Source organism: Echeneis naucrates, chromosome 4, assembly GCF_900963305.1.
Source record: "Echeneis naucrates chromosome 4, fEcheNa1.1, whole genome shotgun sequence".
Lineage (NCBI taxonomy): Eukaryota > Metazoa > Chordata > Actinopteri > Carangiformes > Echeneidae > Echeneis > Echeneis naucrates.
In genome coordinates this window covers 2102972-2123471 of record NC_042514.1, presented here as the reverse complement: position 1 = coordinate 2123471, position 20500 = coordinate 2102972, and the positions used below count along the sequence as shown (strand labels likewise).

Genomic DNA, 20500 nt, shown 5'->3' with positions numbered 1-20500 from the left:
GACTTCAGAGCTGTCCCTCCTGTTAACTTAAAGAAACAAAATGTCTCCAGTGCCGAAATCGTTACCAGGCAACTTGTACTTTTACAGAATAATTCATTTTTATTAAAAAACTAAAGAAAATAAAAACCTCTTTGTGGAGAACCTGTGTGCCTAATTTATCAGCCGATTGAATTTAGAGAAGACCTTGACTCCGGTCCGATGAGGTATACACGTTTGTAAAAACTGAATTTTGTTTGAGGTTGTGTGTGCTGATCTCACTTGGAAAAAGAGAACGTAAATAAGAAGAACTGAATTCTAATTAGCTCGTATCGTTAGCTGAATTAAGTCAGTTTGGATTTCTTTAACGACGAAATTTAAATTTGGAGGCCTTTAATATACAATATACTTTCCTTCTTGTACGATGAAAGCCAATAATCTGATGTCAGAGAATTATCGTTAAACCACGTAGATTTTCACTAAAAGTAAAGAGGTTGCAACAGGTTGGTCACAGAGCAAAACTAAATAAAAGCCAGTGAAAGCGCCCTTTGACTTTGGTGAGGCCGGGGGGCCTGCAGAGCGACTGTCCAGAGGCCAGATGGGACTCGTGGTTCTCCAGCAGTTTTCTTTCCTTCTTTTTTTTTTTTTTAATCCTCTTTTCAGGGTCAGAATCACATACTCTTCAGTTCAGACGAGGTGGGAGGAAGAAAATTCTTGGCAGCAGGGCAGAGAGGAGGAGGGGGGGGCAACAGTCTTAGTCTGTGTTTGTACTGATTCTAGTAGGATAAAAAAACAAACTGAATTTAAATTGCACACGTCTAAGGGACAGTGTTGACAGACAGGTGACTGGGGGGGTTATACGGATGGAGAGGCAGCGTCTGCTCTGTGGTGTGGAAACACAGCGCAGCGGCGGCGTCTTTCTGGATCTTAAGCTGACACACAGGCTGACGGAGGAGGGGCTCATCTATGAGTCCAAAGCTGGAGAACAAACAGAGACAAACATGAGGCCAAAACATAGACCATGGAAATATTCAGCTTTCTTTGCTGCTGTTTATGACAACAATGCCTCCTTAAAACATGTTTTCCTGCAACCGATCTCATCAGAGGAATGTGACGCACTCGAAGATTTGGATTTGTGTGCCTCATTCTGAAGAGACAGCCTCAGTCACTTTCTTACTTCTGATACTTTGTCTGGAGTTTACATTTATTAAACTTATGTGGGATGAAAACAAACAAACTAAACAAAACAAAACACTGAGTCATTGACTTCTTTAGGACAGTAGTTAGTTTTATGGTCTGAATTATCTTAAACGAATTAGTAGATATGCTGATATTGATGTCCTGTTAAAAAAAAAAAAAACAAAAATGTTTGTTGACACACAGTTTTGATCCATTTTAGACAAACATCCACGCTGACAGCGTGCATCACTACATTAAGACTTTATTTCTCTTCCATTTAATAAATCTTTTGCAGTTGTGCAGTGCTCGTCTTTTCTTGCTGCACCGAATGGACAGTCTTCCACTCCTTACCTTCCTGCGGCGGGTCAACATTGATCTCCTCCGTCTCCTCTGTGTCGTCCCTCATCTCCTCATCTGCGTCGTCGTCGTCGTCGTCTTCTAGCTCACTAGCGATGAGCTGACGGGCCAGTTTGATGTTCAGCCCCTCGTTGTAGTGCATCTTCCTCATCATCTGGAAATGCTTCTTTTTGGCTGTGGAAGAACAAACATTGGGAAAGATTTAGCAGAAAGTCACTGACACCGACAAATCTTTCAGCAAAATGAAGTAAAACTTGGACAGGCAGAGTTCAGTATAATCAGCTCTCAGTCAGAATGAATCAGGAGTAGAGAACACACAATATCTGAGAGCTGAATGTAAACTCAGCTGTAAACTGCACATCTTCATCTGCAGCTGAAACTGCTAATAAAAATTTCCAATAGGTGGCACAAGTTGACACATGTAGCTGAGGGGCAGAAACTGCTGCAGCTCTGCAGCTGGATTAGATCCACTGGATTCATATTTTCTAGAAACATGAAGCAAATGTCAGAAGTGACAACAGCATCGAAAGCCAAAGGTCAACTGAGCGTGACTTTTAGTTCCACCACTCAGTTAACAACAGCAAAGGCTCTGTTTACCTTGTTCTTCAGGAGTCAGCTCTTCCTCCTCCTCCTCACTGCTCTCTTCCTCCTCTTTCATGAAACGAGGCTCTGAACCTTCTGCTGCCGCCAGCCTTTAAAAAACAGACAGGAAGTAAATCGTACAAATTTCACTTCACCGACTCTTTAAAAATTTTCCCGTACCCACTTCGCTCTCCTTCTGTTGTGCTTAAATCGTGTTAAATAAGGAACAGGAATAAAACTTCTGAAAAGGCTTTAAACAGACATGGCAGGAACACAGATGGAGATTTTGTGTGAGGGGGAGGTGAGTGGGCACAGTGAGAGAATCAGGACTCAAGCATGAGACAAACATACTCGAGCTGCTATCCCACCTCTCACAACCACAAAGAGCTTTAATAACAGAGGAACAAAATGAACAATGGCTCCACGGATGGTTGTGAATATGTGGAAGTGCCCCGGAGAAGCCCCCGATTTACTGCACTACTGCTCTCCAACCAAGTGACCTGATTCACCCAGAGAGAATATTAGCTCAGTCAAATGCACCAGTGATGTAATTAGATATATAAAACGTGCCTGGAGATGGAGAGACAGACAGGAAGGAGGAGAGGAGGTGTAAGAGGTGAAGTGAATTAGGTACAAGGTAAGAAAGGTGTAGTTGGATAAGGGAGAGAGAAAGGACTAGAAGAAAAGACTCTTCTTTACTATCTGGAGGGTTTCGTGTAAAATAATGGAGGGGACTTTGCACAGAGGTAAACAAAGGCAGCTAACTGCTATCTGCTCTGTGGCTCACACACTCAAACTGGCTCATGCCATCCCTGAGTCAGGGCACTTATGTAAGCACAGCAGCCCACAGAAAACACTTCTCCTGTTCCCATTGCTGTCCAGAAGACAACTCAGCGGGACAGATACAGTCACTGTACAGAGACCGAGTTCAAAGAGTTCTGTCATCGTCCTGCTGCACACTCGATTCAACTCAGCGAAGCCTCACAGCTCGCATACTAAACACACAGTAAGATGCTGCTTTGCATTTCTGCTGAGGATACCTGCCGTTTCCTGACCTCGAGGACGTCTCCTTCTGAGTGGTGCATGTTGGTTGGCACGCTGACAACAAAGTCTAATTCAGCCTTTTCCCAATTCTTCCTAATTTCCAGATTTAAAAATAAAAACATTCTTTAAAAAAATTTATCTCAAAAATTTGCTAACTGCAAAGCATATATAAGTAGATGTGTAATTTAAAAAAATGTATATACAAACTTTCAGACTGAAATCTCCACAGATAATAACAAAATCTTTATGATTACTGTAATAATCATTGTAATTGCTATTTCTCAATTATCTCTCCATTTTCTTTACAGTTTGTATCCCGTTTGTTCTGATTGTTGCTCTGATTGTTAACGCATCACTGGGAGCACAGCAGCATTAAACTCGTGCTGCCTTTTTATGGCTGTGTGGAGCAATTTCTCTCACTGCATAACTCTGTTTCCCCTGGAATTCAAGTCTGATGGAACACCCATCAGCCCATTGTTTATTGATCAGCAGCTGGTGTGGCTGGGAGGGAAAACGCAGGAAGAATTTTCCACGAGAACAAAGAAAAGCTGTCAGATGACGTTAAACCTCCACACAATTACATGGGCTTGGCTCACATCTGGTGGTTTCTCCGAATCTATTTATAATATTACATATAATAAAAATGGATTAATAGTTTATTTTCAAGAAGAAATTACAAAGCATCTCAAATTTGATAATTTGATTAAAATTTGGGCTTTGGAAGTTCATAGTGGACATCATTATCCAATGTCGCACTTAAAAAACAAAGCAAACCACAAATTCTATTTGCAAAATAAATAAAACTCAATTTAATGCTGCACGAAATCGCAGAACACACTCAATGTACAAAACATGGCCTCTTTAAAGTGGCAGGGAATGAGCTTTAGACCTAAAAAAAAAAAAAAATTTGTAACACTGACAGTAAAATGTTGATGATCAGTGGCCTGATCTCTGTGACTCTTCAACATCTCCACCTCTTTTAGATGATACTGACTGAACAAATCTGCAGCAACACACGGCTCTTTACTCATCAAGGTCAAAGCCGAGCTGAGTTTGACTTTGTGCTGCCAACTTTTACTCCTGTTTGCTCAGCTTTGTTCTCTTCCAGTGGGGAAAAAAAAAAGAAAAGGGATGAAGTTTGTCAGGATGCATTTAGTGAACTTAGTCTGGAACAGCAACAACGGCAGTGGAGTCTGGGAGCGAGTGTCTGCCTGCCTTTCCCCACTAAGGCGAACCAGGGTGAAGAGCACAACAGGGCAAAATAAATACACAGCACTTAAGCTGAACACTTAAACATCCCTATCTGCTGTTGTATGTGCATTCTACTTGGCGGATAAGGACATTGATGTGTGTGTCAGCCGTGGCTTATCTGAGCCACACCCACCTGAGAGCACCCAAAACTGTATTTCTGCTTCACACTAACTCCAGCCTATGGTAGCCCTGCACAAGTTAAGGTGGGAACAGAAAAGTCACACAATAACTATAAATCATACCAAAACAGAAGTGAGCTGCAGTCTGTGAATATCGGTCCGAGTTACTGCAGCTGCTTCCTTCAGAGGACATGGTTTATCAAGGTGGTTTATGACCTTTGTGGACTGACAGTCTGGTCTGATTTTTGTATTTGTGTTGACCCATCTGGGCCACCGTACTAGCGTCCGGCTTGGTTTGCACTTTGCCAATCAATCACATTTCATTCTTACTTTGAAGCAAGGTCATCGGCAGCAAGTCCACTTTGGACATCCGAATCGCTCAGTGGCCCCTCGTCCTCGTCGTCCGCCACCATCCTGAAAGAGCGGGGTGAACCAAACAAAGATATGTGAGGAGGGAGAAGTCGGCAGAGAGGATGAAGGTGGTGAGGAGGAGAGGAAGTAAGAACTGAAGAAGACAAAGGGGAATAGTCTGCAACAAGGGTGACCTTCCCTGCAGCATGCTGACATATTGAATTACAAACCTGCTGAGGTGTGAGTAGCTGTAACACCAACACACACCAACCTAACTCCATCACACTGGCACTGATAGGACCTTCAAAACAAGCTACGTGATCGTATCAGGGTCTATTCTGCAGCATTCTCAGTGGAGAAGTTCTTACTGTAAACGTAAATGTACATTTTCACAAGTCTCTTGTTCAAAGATTTTTTTTACTGAAGGCAATTTATAATCTAAAATATTACAAGAATCCAGAGAATGAAATCTGGCATGAAGCCGCTGACCTGTTGTAAGGCGTGCTGGGTTCATCTATCTTCATCAGCCCGTAGTCTTTGTCAGCTGGATGGTATGTGGCCAGGATGTTCATCTCATCCCATTTCTGGGATTTCTTCCTGTAAAAAGGGTCAAAGACGGAGAAAACAGTGAGTTTTAATGAAGGTCAACTGACTGGAAGAGTGACCAAATTTAATGTGGGACTTAACGTGACCCAGTTCTCTCTCAGACTGCATTATTCTGGGAACGCACAGATGAACCCCGCACAAAAAATGTCATCTCAAGAGCTTCATGAAGTGGAATGATATTTTATTTCGTGTCAAATACTGAGGTAGATAAGCTGTGAGCAAGCAAGATCAATGACAGCAACAGCTAAGGCAAACGTTTTATTTGATTCAATTGCTTTAACCCGTTTTTAATCCCCCAAATGGTTCCACTCTCATCTGGGAAATAAAGGCTGTCACCTCTGCCTGCTCCACCGGGGCTTTTTGTTCAGTTACACTAATCCTCACCGCCCTTTCAAATCTGGAGTGTTAAGTTATTTTGTTTTCCATCATAATGTGCTTTCCAAATTATACTGAAACTATAAAGCTATAAAGTCAGGTGCTCCTGGGAGTTTTCAGGTCTCCTCCACCAGTCCTGACCTTATTTAACAAAAGGTTGTGTATCATGGGAAACAGGCAGGGGGTGTTCGAGCAGAGAAGCTAAATCCCCCCTCCTACTGCTCACAGCCTGCTGAACACCCCCAAACCAGACTTCAACCATAAAGATTTTGGCAAATATCTGTATAATTTTCAAGATGGAGTCCTAAAGAGCCAAAGATCACCTACCAGTCACCTAAAAAGAGCAAGAAACCAATTTTCCTTCATCATCGTAGCGGGCAAAGTGTACATGCACAGCACAACTTTGAGCCTCTGGAGAAAAATTAAATAAAGCTTGAAACGATGAGCTGTCGTGCACAACTAAAGGACACGGTAGCACAGGGTGAATGCGGCTATCGATTTCCCTGGTTGTGACACTTGGGCAGGTTGGTATCCAACTTTATTTCACAGGCTTCCTGAGTGGGAAAGGAAATTGTTTTGTATAGCAAAGAATTAACAGTATGAAAATAATTCTTAATAATTCAATTCAAAGTATGAATTTAAAGTATGAAAATCAAACTTTTGCTATTATGTATTAAAGTTTTCAGATGAGACTTGTGCACATTAGGTGACACAAAATGGCAAAATAATGAGCCGCTGATCTGCAGCCAGAGACGGGGAAAAGTGGTTTCAGAAACCAATCTATAAACAGACAAGCCAGGTAGGCCTTTGTAGTTCATCCTGATAAAGTGTCCTTGACCAACATTCTGAAAAAGCAAACTTTTTCAAGCAAAGAAAAAGAGTCAAAGGCAAGATCAGATCTGAGAAATAAGTCACTTTTGAAACTTTCCTGCCAAAGAGCCCAGACATCTGCTATGTGTTTATGTGTGTAGCTTCACCCTGGTGTGATTGTAGTTACACAATCCAAAAGCAGACAATCATGTTCTATTTCTACAAAACTGATGTTGCCTTTCAATCCACTCACACAAATCATCATGAACACTAATAACATGAAGCTGCACCTGCTGGTGCAAACAGGCCCAACCTCTGGCTCTCACTAAACATAGAGCTGGATCTCTGATGATGGTGACTCTCTCTCTCTCCAGGGTGGTCAACAGCTGGCGACATAACACTTCAGGAAAACTCATTAAATAGAGTGAGTCATCACTGAGAGTTGAGCTGTGCTATCAGGTAGCATAGTTGGGGGGGGGGGGGGGGGGTCCTGCACTGTGCTCTTTAAAGCCACCATCAGGAACAAGAGCAGGTTGTTGTTGTTGGTCCAAACTCACCAAGCAACAAACTTGCACTGTAACAAGCTGGAAGTAACAGAATAATGTTGAAAACACGCAACACAAACTCCTCGCTTCACAGAAAACGATTACATCAGTTTGACAGAAAGCCAACTAGATTCAGAACTTGAAGAAGTTAGAAGAAGTGCATCCTGGGAGAATCCAAGTCAAGAGGAGGGACACTAAGTGACATCTGTGGCTATGATGTGATCAGGATGTGGTCAGGATGTGGAGGAATGTGCGGAGGATCTGATAAGGAGAACTGATAAAACTGAAGAGTAAGTGAAATTATTTAGCCACAAAGCCAGGAAAATGCAGCTCCAACTATTTTTTATTATAACGTACAAAACTTTCATTTCCTTTTAATAAAAATCTGATCCTTCCTAACAGGATTTATCACCCACCTCTGGCGCAAGAATACAAGTGCTAATTCATTTTCCACAATCTCCCTTTATCCCTGCAGACTGGAGGTGTTCAGACACCTGCAGGTCCAGGCTTTTCCTTCAGGAACTGTTTTAAACGCATGAGCACAGTGCTGACTTTAACTGACCTGCACAGAAGAGGATCAACTGAGCAGAGTTTTTCTGACCATTATACAGAGATTCACTGCCTGCCAGTCAAACTGTCCATCACACAGATGGGATGAGGCGAGACAGTGAGGGACAGATTGAGTTTCATGGAGGCAGCCATGAATTATACACGACTGTGTGTGAGGCTCACGCATCACTGTTGACTAAATAATAGCAGGTGATTGAAGCAATAACAAAAGTCTGTAAGATAAAAAGAAGTAGACGAAGAAGAAACGACAACCCTGCAAGGCACTACAATACAGAAGGCCATAAAGTTTATGTTGTGTTGTTGGTACAGAGGTGGATGATGGGGTGAAATCTCACCGAGTCAGATAAACCGGCTTTGGGGAAGCTACGCAAAAAGTATGCAAAGTGAGAATGTGGATTTCTGATTCAGCCCAGATCTTTTGACGTCCCTTTTGTATATGGAAGCATATATTCAACAAGATGTTTACATTGTGCAAATTATTCTACAATAAATGTGTTGGAAACAAAAAGCAAAAACTTGAAATACTAGAATTAGTTTTTAGACAGAAAAGTGTCTGTAGTCAAGTCCTGTCACAGTGGTGTGTTTGACATTGAAGGTCATCTCGTAGGTATGTTGGCAAAAATAGTCAACTTGCACGATCACAGGCTTTATAAAAAGAAAAAGAGAAATAAATCACTGTCACGCTATGCCTAAGTAGCTAAAAAAAAAGATTGTTTTTTAAATACTAATTTAGTGCCAACAGAGGAGGCTGCACAGGTGTGTGTGTGTATATTTGCTTTCAACACAGACCAACCTGGTTTGACTCATCCCTGTGGATTTGCACAAAGGAGCCTTCCAGAATATTTTCCTCTTCTTCCCCATCACTCAAAGAAAGACTATTTTTGTATCAACACAAAAAAAGCTCAATTCACTGTTGGGAATGGAATTCACTAATAACTGCCATCCTTCAATGGCCTCATTCCTCACGCTGCAGCTCAGAGGACTGCTGCTAATTTCTGGACCTGCTAGTGTGAAAGGCACAGGGGTGGGGGGTGGGGGGGCCGCTGATGATAAATCAAACATTCAACTCTAACTCACTTAGAAAGAAAGAAAGAAAAATGTTGGTTACTCTCCAAAGTAAATATTATATCATAAAGCAGTTCAGACTAACTATTTTAATTTTAAAGGAATTCTGGTTAGAATAAAACTTCCTAAACTGGGCTGCACCCTTTTTCTGCCTTGGTTATTTCTCTCACAGTCAGTCAGGCGTGTTTCAGTTAAACTGAGCGAAAAATATCAACGGGTGGTGTTTTCATTATGCTACTGCAACACCATTCATATCATGCAAAGAAAATAAATATATTTAAAATAACGTATTCCGAAACCACAATGGTTTTGTTTGGACAGTAGGTACTTTAGCCTGCGTAAACCCCATACCCATGATGCATCTGCAGCCGTCATTACAAACATGCAGCAACAAAAGAGCCACGTTGTTAATCTGATGTATTTTGATAAGAATGAAACATCATTTCCAGGCATCAGAGAGGAGGCTGTGTTGGCTGTGGGAGGGTAAAGCATTGAAATGACTGAATGGGGTCCAGTGATCTGGGGCATTGCATTTCACTGCCACAGTGGACGTGTCAAAGATATCGATGCACAGGAGAAGAAAAGCTCCTGAGGGAGGGAAGGCTGCTGGACACAATGCTTTGATTTAGGATCCTTCAAGAAAATTTTTATTTTTCTCCTTCTGCTACCCCATTGCTTCAAGAAAAAAAAAAAAAATATATATTTTTGTGTTAACACAGAAAAAGCTTGATTCACTGTTGGGATTGGAATTCACAACTAAAAACCATCCTTCGATGGCCTCATTTCAGATGCTGCATCACAGAGGACCGTCACTAATGTCTGGACCTGCTGGTGTCGGAGGCGAAGGGGCCGCGGCCACATATTCGACTTCAACCAAGTCTTTGGAAACATCAAACTGTAGTATTAATGAACCTGATCACAAGGCCGAGCAGGTTTTGGTCAACAGCCCATTTAAGTTAGTAGTCCCAGATGATCTACATTTGGGCAGATCATTCAAGACTCTGTTCTGGCACACGCCAATTATTTCCCCCCTGCAATGTTCTTGACCTCCTCAGAGACGCCCCTTCACTGCCATCGAACATGCTTGATATTTCAGCAGAGTGGACACGTTAATGCCACGCTGGCCAGCACCAGGAGGGAAGTTACGCCATGCAATGTGAGATGTCCTTTAACAAAACATTGCATAGAAGTTGAACTAAAAGGGCACATGAGATGGCTTCTAGGATCGGGGGTTCAAATGTAGTCCTATGACATGGTTGTAGCTGAAATACAGCAGAGGTGCAGTAGTTATCAGATGAGAGTATTCCCATTCAGGGGTTTGTTTACCACAGATTGCTGTCTCTTTCGACCCCGACTGACGCTTCAGTGCCAGCACGGAAACACAGCTGTCAGTGTCACATGCAACATCAAGGATTTGTTGCCAGATATCACGCAGTGTGAACCCAGCTCTGCTTTTGTTTAACTACTCGAGCTTATCAATTCAAAATGCCATTTAAAGGCTTTGAGCAAAACACATTGTGCCATTCAAACCAAAAGGCAGAGTAAAAACCTGTGTGGCTTTGAGTTCTACTGTAAATGGCCTGGTTCTGGTTCACTCTTATGTAATCCGTAGACTGACAGCACATCTTACAATGTGCTGCCTGTCTACAATTCACTATGACTGAAACAAGTAGTTAATTGCAGACACTGTCGATAACATCTGCCACTTGGGGTCTCAAAATCCAAACAACACTAACATAGTCTGGGACCATGGGAGTTGTCTTTAGTACTAGTCTTATAAGGGTTAACTACTTTGGGTTCCCTGAGTGTCAGCTGTGAAGGTTTTTACCTGTCTGCCTCTGTAGAGTTCTCCCTCACTCCAAATCAAGCAGACCTGTTGATTTTACTGGAATAAAACAAGTACATGTGAGTATCTATCTGATATCTTATTTATTTCTATTTTTTCTAATTCAACAGCCAAACTATCCACACAGGTCTCTTCCTCTTCTGAATAAAAGGCTTTAAAACCAAGATTAACACTGAACTTCATCAAAAGTCAGTGATTCCCCAACACTCTTCAGCAGACACAGGGCAATAATAACCTGACTATGATCCAGGTTTGGACTAAAACAAAACAAAAAGAACTCATATGGAAGGTGTATCAGGCATTTTGTTTTCGCGTAGTAAATAAAATGATTAATGCAGAGAAACATAAACAGGCACATTGATCCATAAGAAACCAAATCACTAGTTGCTGCCTTACAGTTAAAAGTACAGTGAATCAGTCTTTTTCTATTTGAATTTGTTTGATTGTATTTATATAAGGATTGAAAACTATGGCACCACACTAAGATTATGAAAGAACACGATGATATTGAAGAGCCCCAGCTGGTCCATTTGTCCTGTTATGGTCATGGCTGTTCTGTTTGTCCCCCCACCGCCAGGCTGCTTTGGTAGAAAGTGTGTTTAAAACGATTAAACAATAAGAACAGGTCTTTAACGATAACAACAGGTTTTAGTCACCAACTGGTATTAGCCATCGTTAGCATGCCATGTTAAAGTGAGAGGTGACAGTCAGAGATAAGGACATTTTAACGACCACGGAGGAGCTTTTTGTTTTTAGCTCTCATTCAGCGCGACAGCAGAATGACGTTCCGAGGCTAACAAGTGTTTAGCTAGCTGGGGGCTACACCGGGCACCGAGCCTGACGGCGGCCGGCCGGAGAGCACTTACTGCTGCTCATCCTCCGACAGTCCCGGGGCTTGTTCCGGGGGCTCCGCCGTCACCTCCTCCGGCAGAGACTTGACGTCGGTCCGGCTGTTTTTGTTCTTCAGGATGCCTTTAATCGGCCGGGGAGCTGCCATTCCCGCACGCTGACTGTCGCACCGGCTGGCTCGGCTGGGCTGGCGTTAAATGGTTCCCCTTCAGCGGGTTATCTGCCTCCGGGGTGTCCGTGACTCAGTAACCAAAGGCCGGCTCGGTTCGGATCTCGGTCCCCGTCATAGCTCGGAGAGCCCGGAAGTGTAGACCAGGACCTGGAGGTCCAGCATGCCGACGGTTAGTCCGCTGAGGGGCGGGGCGGGGCGCTCTCACCAAATATCGCGAGATTTGTTTATTGATCGGCACCGTGGTGCGTTCAAGATACAGCCAAGTTAAAATTACAAATCAATAAAGTTTATTGTCATATTGTCATATTATAATTATTTTTTCTGATATGGTTTATAGAATAAAGTTTTTGGTGAAGGGATTGAAGATGAGTTCATTTATGGAATTCAACCGTGGTAAAGTCTCAAATCGATGGAAAGTACATTATTATAATTTCGCTGTTCTTGCATTAGTCCAGTCCATTACTCGTCAACAATTAACAAATTAAGTTAGACACGTTCAGGTGCCCACACCTGGAATCGAACTGCAACATTCTGAGTATGGGCAACAACGCTAAGTACTCCGCCACCATGCTGCTCGAGTCACCACACATATTGGGCAGCCCACACCGGGAATCAAACCCGGACCAGTAAATATACTTGAGTATTATTTTGGGGGGATACTTTAACTTTCACTTCACTACATTTGAAGGACAAATACTGTCCTTTTCACTCCACTACATTTCTATTGATGCTCTCTTACTCGCTACTTCTGCTCTGTTCATGGTTTTTAATTGGAATTGTTTTTGTAACACACCTCTGTGTGTGCTCCAGGCGAGAATATGGCCACGATGTATAATCCTCATCCTACCTGGATTATTTCTCCACGACGATCTGCTCATTCCACATTACACACCGTGGCCGTATTATTACCTGGAACACGCACACAGGACAGGGGCACTTCAGGGGGGCAATTAGATTTCAGATGCCCCACAATGGAGCGCATGCGTCTTTTATGCGCGTCACAAGGCGCATGCGCGGATTCAAAAAACCCGCAACTGCTGTTGCAATGACAATGAAACATTTGAATATTATGTGAAAATACACAGTAAGAACTACTCTTCGCATACAGTTCATTTATTACATGATTAAAATATATAGTTTTACTTGAATAATTCCAGTTCTCACTGATATTTACTATTAGAAAGTACATATTGTGACAGTTAACCTAATAAATATTACTACACCACAAATCATTTTTTCAGTGTGGTATGAACAATGAGAGGCAGAGATTGGTCCACTTAAAGAAGGACAGCTTTTTAATTACACACTGAGATAAACTTCTCACTTGTCACGCTGAAGGATTCTTCATTGTCCGCAGTGCTACAGGCAGCTATTGGAGCATCCACATTCAGTCCGTCTGGATGGGACTTGTCCGTGTTGAAGGGATCCACTGAGTATCAAGCCACTGGATGGACATGCTTCCTGATCAAAGTCCGTGCAATGTTCAGCTGCTTTATCCAGGGTTTCTCTGTGAAGGTACTATATTAAAGAAAGAAAAAAATCACATCATCCATAAAGAACTGGTGAATTTATTGAGCTTCCTTTATATTCTTCTTCACCTCTAAAAACGGAGTAACTATTTCCTGTTTCATAAGCTTAAAAAAATCTTACATTGCACCATAAAACCATTTGGATATTTTTCTTTTCCATCACGTCCTCCACACAGCACAAAATATCAAGCTTAGTGCAGAGATCAGTCTAATTATCAACCATTCTGATGGCAAAATCCATGCATACACGTGAGTGAGCATATACGGGAGGAAATGTAGAGACCTGGCTATATTCAGGCAGTATATAGCATTTTCCCTTGGTGTTTGGCCACAGTGCTGAGAAAACGATGAGCAGAGAAGGTTTTCTCTGGGAACAGGTGGGAGCACAAACTTGTCCCCCTTAGTTCTATCTAAAGAGTTCTGATTTCTGCGTTTTCCATCCTGCTTCCATGTTTTTTGCATCTCTTTAAAGTCATTGAGGTATATAGGCTGTAGGCTGAGAGGGCGGGGTCGGGGTGGTAAGGAAAATAAGGGGGTGATGGGGGCTAAGTGTGCCAAAGCTTTTCCTCCACTTCCTCTTCTTGGCTTGGCTGCGGTGTTCCTGGATTTGGAAAACATCTGTGGGTGGCTGAACCCATCCACCAGCAGCATATGTCCACCCTTGGCGTTGTATGGAGCAGCGGTGAACTGCCATCGATTGCAAGCAGCTCTCTTCTGCCCCAAAGTCACCCAGTGTTTCACCTGGAGGTATATGCGCATGGGTAGGGGCAAATTTGGCAGGGATACCACCGAGAACAGCTTGTTGGCTAAGTAGCGCACGCAATCCCTGTGACCGTGCTGGATGGCAATTTTCAAAGAGTGCCGACCGGCAGGATCCCGACAAGCCAAGGTCAAAAGGTTCTTGTTGGTGAAGAGTTTGAGGATGAGGAGCTGACCGCTCTCCACAGCCACGTGGACCGGACACTTCCCGGCATCCTGGTGGGCTGTTTGACGGCACCACTGGCGATAAGGGTGAACTCCCACTGGTTCTTCAGCGTGCACCCCCCTCTCCAGGAGCCAACCTGCTAGGTCTAGATGGCCCAAAGCAGCAGCGATGTACAAAGCTACCCTCATCTGAAACCTGCAGCAAGGAGGAGAGTTTCACTTGACACTGAATAAAATATTTTGACTCATTATAAACTGAATAAACTTTTAACACAGCGGGAAGTTTAGACCTCATCACAATCCTCTCCTCTGATAAGTGGCGCCGAACTGCCATCCTGTGGCCCAGGAGACATCCTTGGAGGAACTCCACCCAGCCATCCCAAGTGTCCAGACGGAGAGTAGTGCCTTAGTTCAAACAATGATCATTTAAAAAACAAACAAAACAATCACAGATTCATTTCAGAGTTTCATTCCACTTTTATTGCATTTTAACTTAAATGTGATGCCTTCCATGGAAACAGTGGATGACTCAATTACACTTTAAATTAATCATTTTAACTTAAATGTTTGATTTTGTTCCAGAGTTTAGTTTTTAGGCCGATAACTTGTTCACACTTTCTTTGTTGCAGTTAATCCAGGTCAACAAATGTCACCATGATTCTAGTACAAAATCCAACCTTGTCATATATTGAAAAGATAATCAAATTTCACCATTTAGGAGAGGACTCATCTAACTTTGAATAGCAGTCCTGTCGAAGGACCAATACCAGACAGCATTGGCCACAAATGAGGGTTATAACTTTATGCAGTTTTAAACAATGAGGTGTTTACCGAACCTGAATTAAGTAAATATCATCTGTCCATGAAGTTACATACATCCCTCCCATAGCAGCAGAGGTAAAAGTACAGCTTACCTGCATCAATGGCGTAGTCTTGCAGCTGGTTGCAGTCATATAGCTGCACATCTGTGAGCACGCTCAGTCTGAAGGCGCTGACTGGGAGGCCACTCTGCAGGGACACCATGCTCTTCAGTCTAGCCACAGATACATGCAGAAGAGCTTCACTTCCAGAGATCTGTAAGGTTTCTCGTGTCACAGCATTGAACACGTGCATCACAGGCCTTTGCTCACTCTGAAACATGGATGAAGTAACAAAAGTTAGTTTGTTTCTGTCTCAAAAGTGTTTATTTCAGTGAGAGGGCATTGACCCTAAAACCAAACCCTCTGTGATCAACTAAAACTTTAACAAGATTGATGTAAGTCAGGTTTCAATAGTCAAGCTCATATCTTTACTTTTTAATTTATCACATTTTATTTTATTTTTCAGTGACCACTATATTAGGATGAAAGATATTCCATTAAACTGTCAAACAATGAAATTGGTTTAGAAAACAAACACAGGGAGCGTTTCCTTTGTTCATAACTTACAGGTCTTTTTGCACCAGAGGAAAAATACTTGACAGGCAAAGAGGAAATGCTCTGTGGGGACTATTTACCAGGGACATCATGCAATGCTCTTAGAGTTTGCTGCCACTTTGTGGTTGATGGTGGACTGTTGGATTGAAATGAGAGAAACCCAGCACCTTTTAGTGTAAAATGTAAAAACGATTTATAAGGAAACAAACAGAAATGTGTAAATGTATTAATGAGAGCTTTCTACATGATTTTGCTTTCAAAGGATTTTGGCTGAATGCATGTGAAAAGGTAGCTGATGGGCAGGAGTGTATCTCTGACGTAAACATAAACACCAAGACTTGTAAAAACACAAGACAAGGACTGTAAGACGTAAAAGGCAGGCATTTTGTGAGAGGATGTGACAGTGACACACACACATGCTTACTACTGTCAGATTTTACACAAAGTTGCCCAGTTTTGTGACTAGAATGGCTGATGAAACAGAAAAAAAAAAGAAATGGGGACAAGATAAAGATCTCAAACAGTCAAAATCTCATTTTCCCCCAAGCTGCTGCTCTCATGGGAACATCCTGTCCCATATTCTTCAACCAGTCTGACATTAAAATCATTCACTGTGAGAAGGATGTCTTTGCTGAGAAATAGTCCCAAATTATAAGATAAGATAAAAAACAGTCCATTATTAGTCCCCCAGTGGGAGAATGAACAGAGTCACAGCAGCAAAACAGACAGGAAAAGAAATAAAATTAAATGAATAAAAGTTGATTTAGAAGCACTATTATGTTTTTGTATTGAATTGTCGTGAGTAAAACTAAAGTAATAAATACTGTACACTGTATATTGTACTGTACACAGGTGATGCACCAATCTCAGGAGTAGTGGTTTGTGTCAGGGGACAATATATAATATATATTTTCACTTGTTCTGTTTTAAAACTGGACACTCATATGACACCAAGGAGTTGGTTGTTTACTGCCAAAATTATAAACCCCCTCCCCCACTGGCTTTATTCCTGTTGCTTCCCCATATAGAGTAAAAAAATAAAAATAAAAATGAATCTGAATATTAAGTAGTTTTTGTTAAAAAGAACTTTTATTTTTTGGTTGCTTTACCATCTATTCTCTAACCATTTTTATATAAATTAATTAATTCTATGCAAACAAATAAAATAGAGTCTGTGAAACTCTCAGGCATCATGTCCCAATGACTATCACTGTCAGATGATTGGATTTTCTGAGCTGCTTGATGCTTTCATACCTTTATCAGGCATCGGATGACACTGCCACCCACGACGCCCACGTCCCTCAGAGCCCAGCTGTCCTGCAGAGCAGCACCACCGTAGCTCAGCTCCAGGTAATGCCAGACCTGGTTGTCACTGGGGAGTTGCACAAGAAAGGTTTCCTGCACCAAGGAGTGAATTAGATGTTAATGGATCTGGGGAGGACAAAGAAATCTAATGCTTGATAGGCAACGCTGTCATGAAGGGCTGCAGATGTAATAAATCAAGCACTCTTTATTCTGCTGGCAGGCCTATGCTCAAATCATCATGCAGGCCTTCAAAATGCATTCAACGCCTGTGAAGAAATGAAGGTCCTGGGAGCAGGTTGGTGCTATTATTACCTTCACCATCCTCTTCATGGCCCCCACAGTCTGATCTGGAGGTACGTCAAAAGGCTCACAGGAGCCCTCATAATGGATGAAGACCTTCATGATTGGGACATCCGCCCTTCGTCTGTTCAGCTCACCACCCCGATGGGACTGAGGAGTGTGTGGGTTTTTTTTCAGACAGAGTCTTTTAAAGGGGGGTGGGGCGGGGGGATTTGGGAGGGAATGTCTTGTCTTGGATTCTTAACAACCCCAAATCTTCTTCAAACCATTGTATGTCTGAAATATTAATCATTCTGAAGCTGATGAAGTGATGTGATTTTATTTTTACCTTGGTGACATGGGGTGTGTAAATGAATAATACATTTTTACATTTTTACATTTTTGTCCCCCCATAGAGCATAAAAGCCTTCGAAAAATTTAAATACATGAGTAATAATAAATACTAACAAAACAAAAACAAAGGGTGAACTAAATAGTCGAGGTGATCTCAGTAAAAATTCTCGATCACAGCAAGACTCAAAAGGACTCATCCAGGCAGAAAAACTAAAAGGGCTCAGAGGAAGTAATCAAATCCACTTTAGCACTTGTAGGTGTGATCAAATTTTACAGTTACAGTTATTAAACCTCAACCCTGTTTTATATGGTCTCATATTATCTGTGCACCTGAACTGCCTGTTTTTACACCAACACTTAGACCTTGCCCAACGTGCCTTGAACTGATAGTTCCAAAGTTCAGGTGCAATTTTTACTACGCAGCATTACAGAATGTACCTTGTACATCAAATTTTAGATATATATTTTTTTTAATGCTTGATTCTGTTCTGATATTTCTCCATGTAGCAGGTCTATCAAAGTCTCTCAGTTCTTGGACCTGAGTAGCAAACCACAGCAACGCCATGCGTCACGTCTACGTTGTACTTTTTATTGTGAAACAACCCACCGCTTTCACACTGTGTGAAGGAATGTTACACTTATTCAAAACTCTCTTTGATAGACTTTTATGGTTCTTTCTTTAAAGTTGTACAAGGGACTGCTAATTTGCATTTGACCTTTTAAAGTTTTTTGTGTTCAGTCTTGGCTCAGAGTTAGAACTGCAAGTGGTCACGATTTCTGTTATTTGTGCAAAACAATTGACATGCAAATATAGAATTATTGCTGGCACACACTCCCCTTCTTCGAGTGAAACTTTAAATTTTAGTCTGGTTTTTAAACAGTTTAATGGCAAGTCACTTTTTCATTTTTGTGTGATTCTGATGCTTTTATCTATGCATTGACAGGTGTTTATTTCTGTGGAGCGGATGAGGAAGGAGCTCTGTAACATGACGATGAAATTTTAATTTAGAACCCAATAATTTTTTAGTGTTGATAAAGTTGAACCTAGTTTTACTTTGGAAAAAGAATCAACAAGTTAAAAATCACTGTAAAACTTCATGGCCTAGTTTTTTTTCTATGTAATCATTTACCTGAGATACACCTTACAGCAAAACTTTGCCCCGAATTTTAATTTTGTTTTTTTACGTGAGTCCGCTGTTTAGTATGTGAGCTATAGAGGGTGCTAGAGATTTACAAGCGTCATCCGCTCACATCACTTCTTACGGGAGGAAGGAGACAAGAATGGAAAAACAGCTGCTAGTTTTTCCTCATGTAAAGTTTATATTTCATTTTATTTTACTTCTTAGATATTCCACTCAGCGGTTAATCCCATAATACGTCTGTAACGAGCCTGTAAATCCGATTTGTTCAGTTCATGTGACCGTAAAAAGGCAGTTTGTGTTTCATCACGTGGATCTGTTTACGTCCGGAGCCACTTCCGGGAGAGAATGATTGACGCCTATCTGGCCCAATCAGAAGCCGAGGTCGGACCAGGAGGCGGGGGCGGCGGAAGTTTACGCTCTCACATGAAGGAAGATGCTAGCGGATTAAACTGCTGCCGTCCAAAGCGCCAACCGCCGCTCCAACGGCATGATGTCCGCTCAAAATCTCCGCCGTCGTGAAGTTTCCTTTACCTGACGGGCAGAGAAGGAGAGCCATGTTCCCCCCAGCCGCCGCGATCACGGACAGCACCAACCTCCTGGCGGAAATAAAGGTAAACGGCCAGCTACCTGCGTTAGCATCGTGCTAACTGGGCTACAGGACGGTCTGTTTTCATTTGCTAGCTGCTCACCTTTTAAGATGTTCCGCCCCACAACCACTGATGTTTTATGTGTAAAAAATATATTCCACATGTTTAATTTAGCTGACAGTGAGCTGACAGCAATCATCACCGACTGTGGTGTAAAATAAAACAGCCCAGCTTGTTGCCCAGCTCATCTCTGAGGTGTTTAAAGTTTGGCTGTTAGCACAATGTGCTTTATTTCTCTGTCTCATCCTGCAGTCACGCTGAAATGTCTATTCATGGATCTTATTATCACCTCATGGCATCTTTCCCCTGAATGTGATTAATGTCACTTGATTTTTAGTCAACAGATGCTGCATTCACTTCCCCTTTACTCTTTTTCACTTGTCAATAATAACGCTCATTTTCTGTCAGTTTTATTTAGAGCTTGTGTAATGTGATGTAATTATAATTTTAAGGATGTGTTTTTGAGTTGTGTGTATTTTTTTGTTCAAATCTATAGCTCACATGGATCAGCCTGCTGTTATATTGACTCTGTTTTATTATCATAAATCACTGAGCAGGTCTGTTTTCATTGGGGAACTCTATATAACATATAACTACCAATGACTGAGATATTCTGTTTATCCAGTTAAAAAAATCACATATCCTGGTTTCACTGTCTTAAATGGAAGGATTTACTGCTTTAGAAAACTGAATACTTTGAGTCTTGGGCTGTTGCTTTGTGCGCTATAATATTTTGATAATTATTATATCCCCATTAGATCACTTTTCATTATGTTTCTTTGGTCGAACAATTAATATTTACCAGCAGCTGAATTAATATTGAAAAGTCATTGTTAGTTGTGTTGCTACTTTATTACTTATTAGATTATTTTTTTATCAAGAGTATCAGTTGTGAAATAATACATATCCGTTCATTTTATATACTAACTTTCGCCAATTACATGGCTGAATTGTTTTTTTATTTTTTTATTTTTTTCAAATAAAAAGTTCTATTGTGTTAATGTGATCTAGTGGAGGAAATGAGGCCATGCCCTCACAGAACCACATGCCGTACTTGGACCTTTTTTGAGGGAAATGGTCACAGCAGCATGAGAAGTACAGAAGTGAAATAATTGAGCCTCCCTGCCATTTTATAGATTTATATATAATCATATTGTCTGAGCCTGAAGTACGACGACGAAAGGATCACATCGTTCCTTATAAACATA

At 41.6% G+C, this 20500-nt stretch overlaps 3 protein-coding genes across 4 annotated transcripts in view; 1 reads left to right on the top strand and 2 right to left on the bottom strand.

Moving 5' to 3' along the window:
• Positions 1–568: 568 nt before the first annotated feature.
• ppp1r2 (protein phosphatase 1, regulatory (inhibitor) subunit 2) lies at positions 569–11881 on the bottom strand. 2 transcript variants are annotated; one of them, XM_029500341.1, is made up of 6 exons: positions 11543–11881; positions 5349–5456; positions 4839–4922; positions 2110–2204; positions 1507–1686; positions 569–954 (listed from the first exon to the last, which is right to left on the bottom strand). In XM_029500341.1, the coding sequence occupies exons 1-6, from the start codon at positions 11671–11673 to the stop codon at positions 941–943; spliced, it is 612 nt and encodes a 203-aa protein (XP_029356201.1). In that variant the 5' UTR covers positions 11674–11881; the 3' UTR covers positions 569–940. The 2 variants fall into 2 exon arrangements, with proteins under 2 accessions (XP_029356201.1, XP_029356202.1); XM_029500342.1 differs by lacking the exons at positions 569–954; positions 1507–1686 and adding an exon at positions 1697–1997.
• LOC115042033 (protein ANKUB1) lies at positions 11742–17272 on the bottom strand. The gene is made up of 6 exons (XM_029500032.1): positions 17183–17272; positions 16820–16963; positions 15065–15281; positions 14441–14555; positions 13510–14346; positions 11742–11844 (listed from the first exon to the last, which is right to left on the bottom strand). Exons 1-6 carry the CDS (start codon positions 17270–17272, stop codon positions 11742–11744), a joined length of 1506 nt encoding a protein of 501 aa, XP_029355892.1.
• Positions 17273–19079: 1807 nt separating this feature from the next.
• The window catches only part of rnf13 (ring finger protein 13), a 37028-nt gene continuing 35607 nt past the window's right edge, over positions 19080–20500 (top strand). The window contains exon 1 of the mRNA XM_029499774.1: positions 19080–19256. The gene's annotated coding sequence lies outside the window, so the exon portion shown is untranslated. The remainder of the gene's footprint in view (positions 19257–20500) is intronic.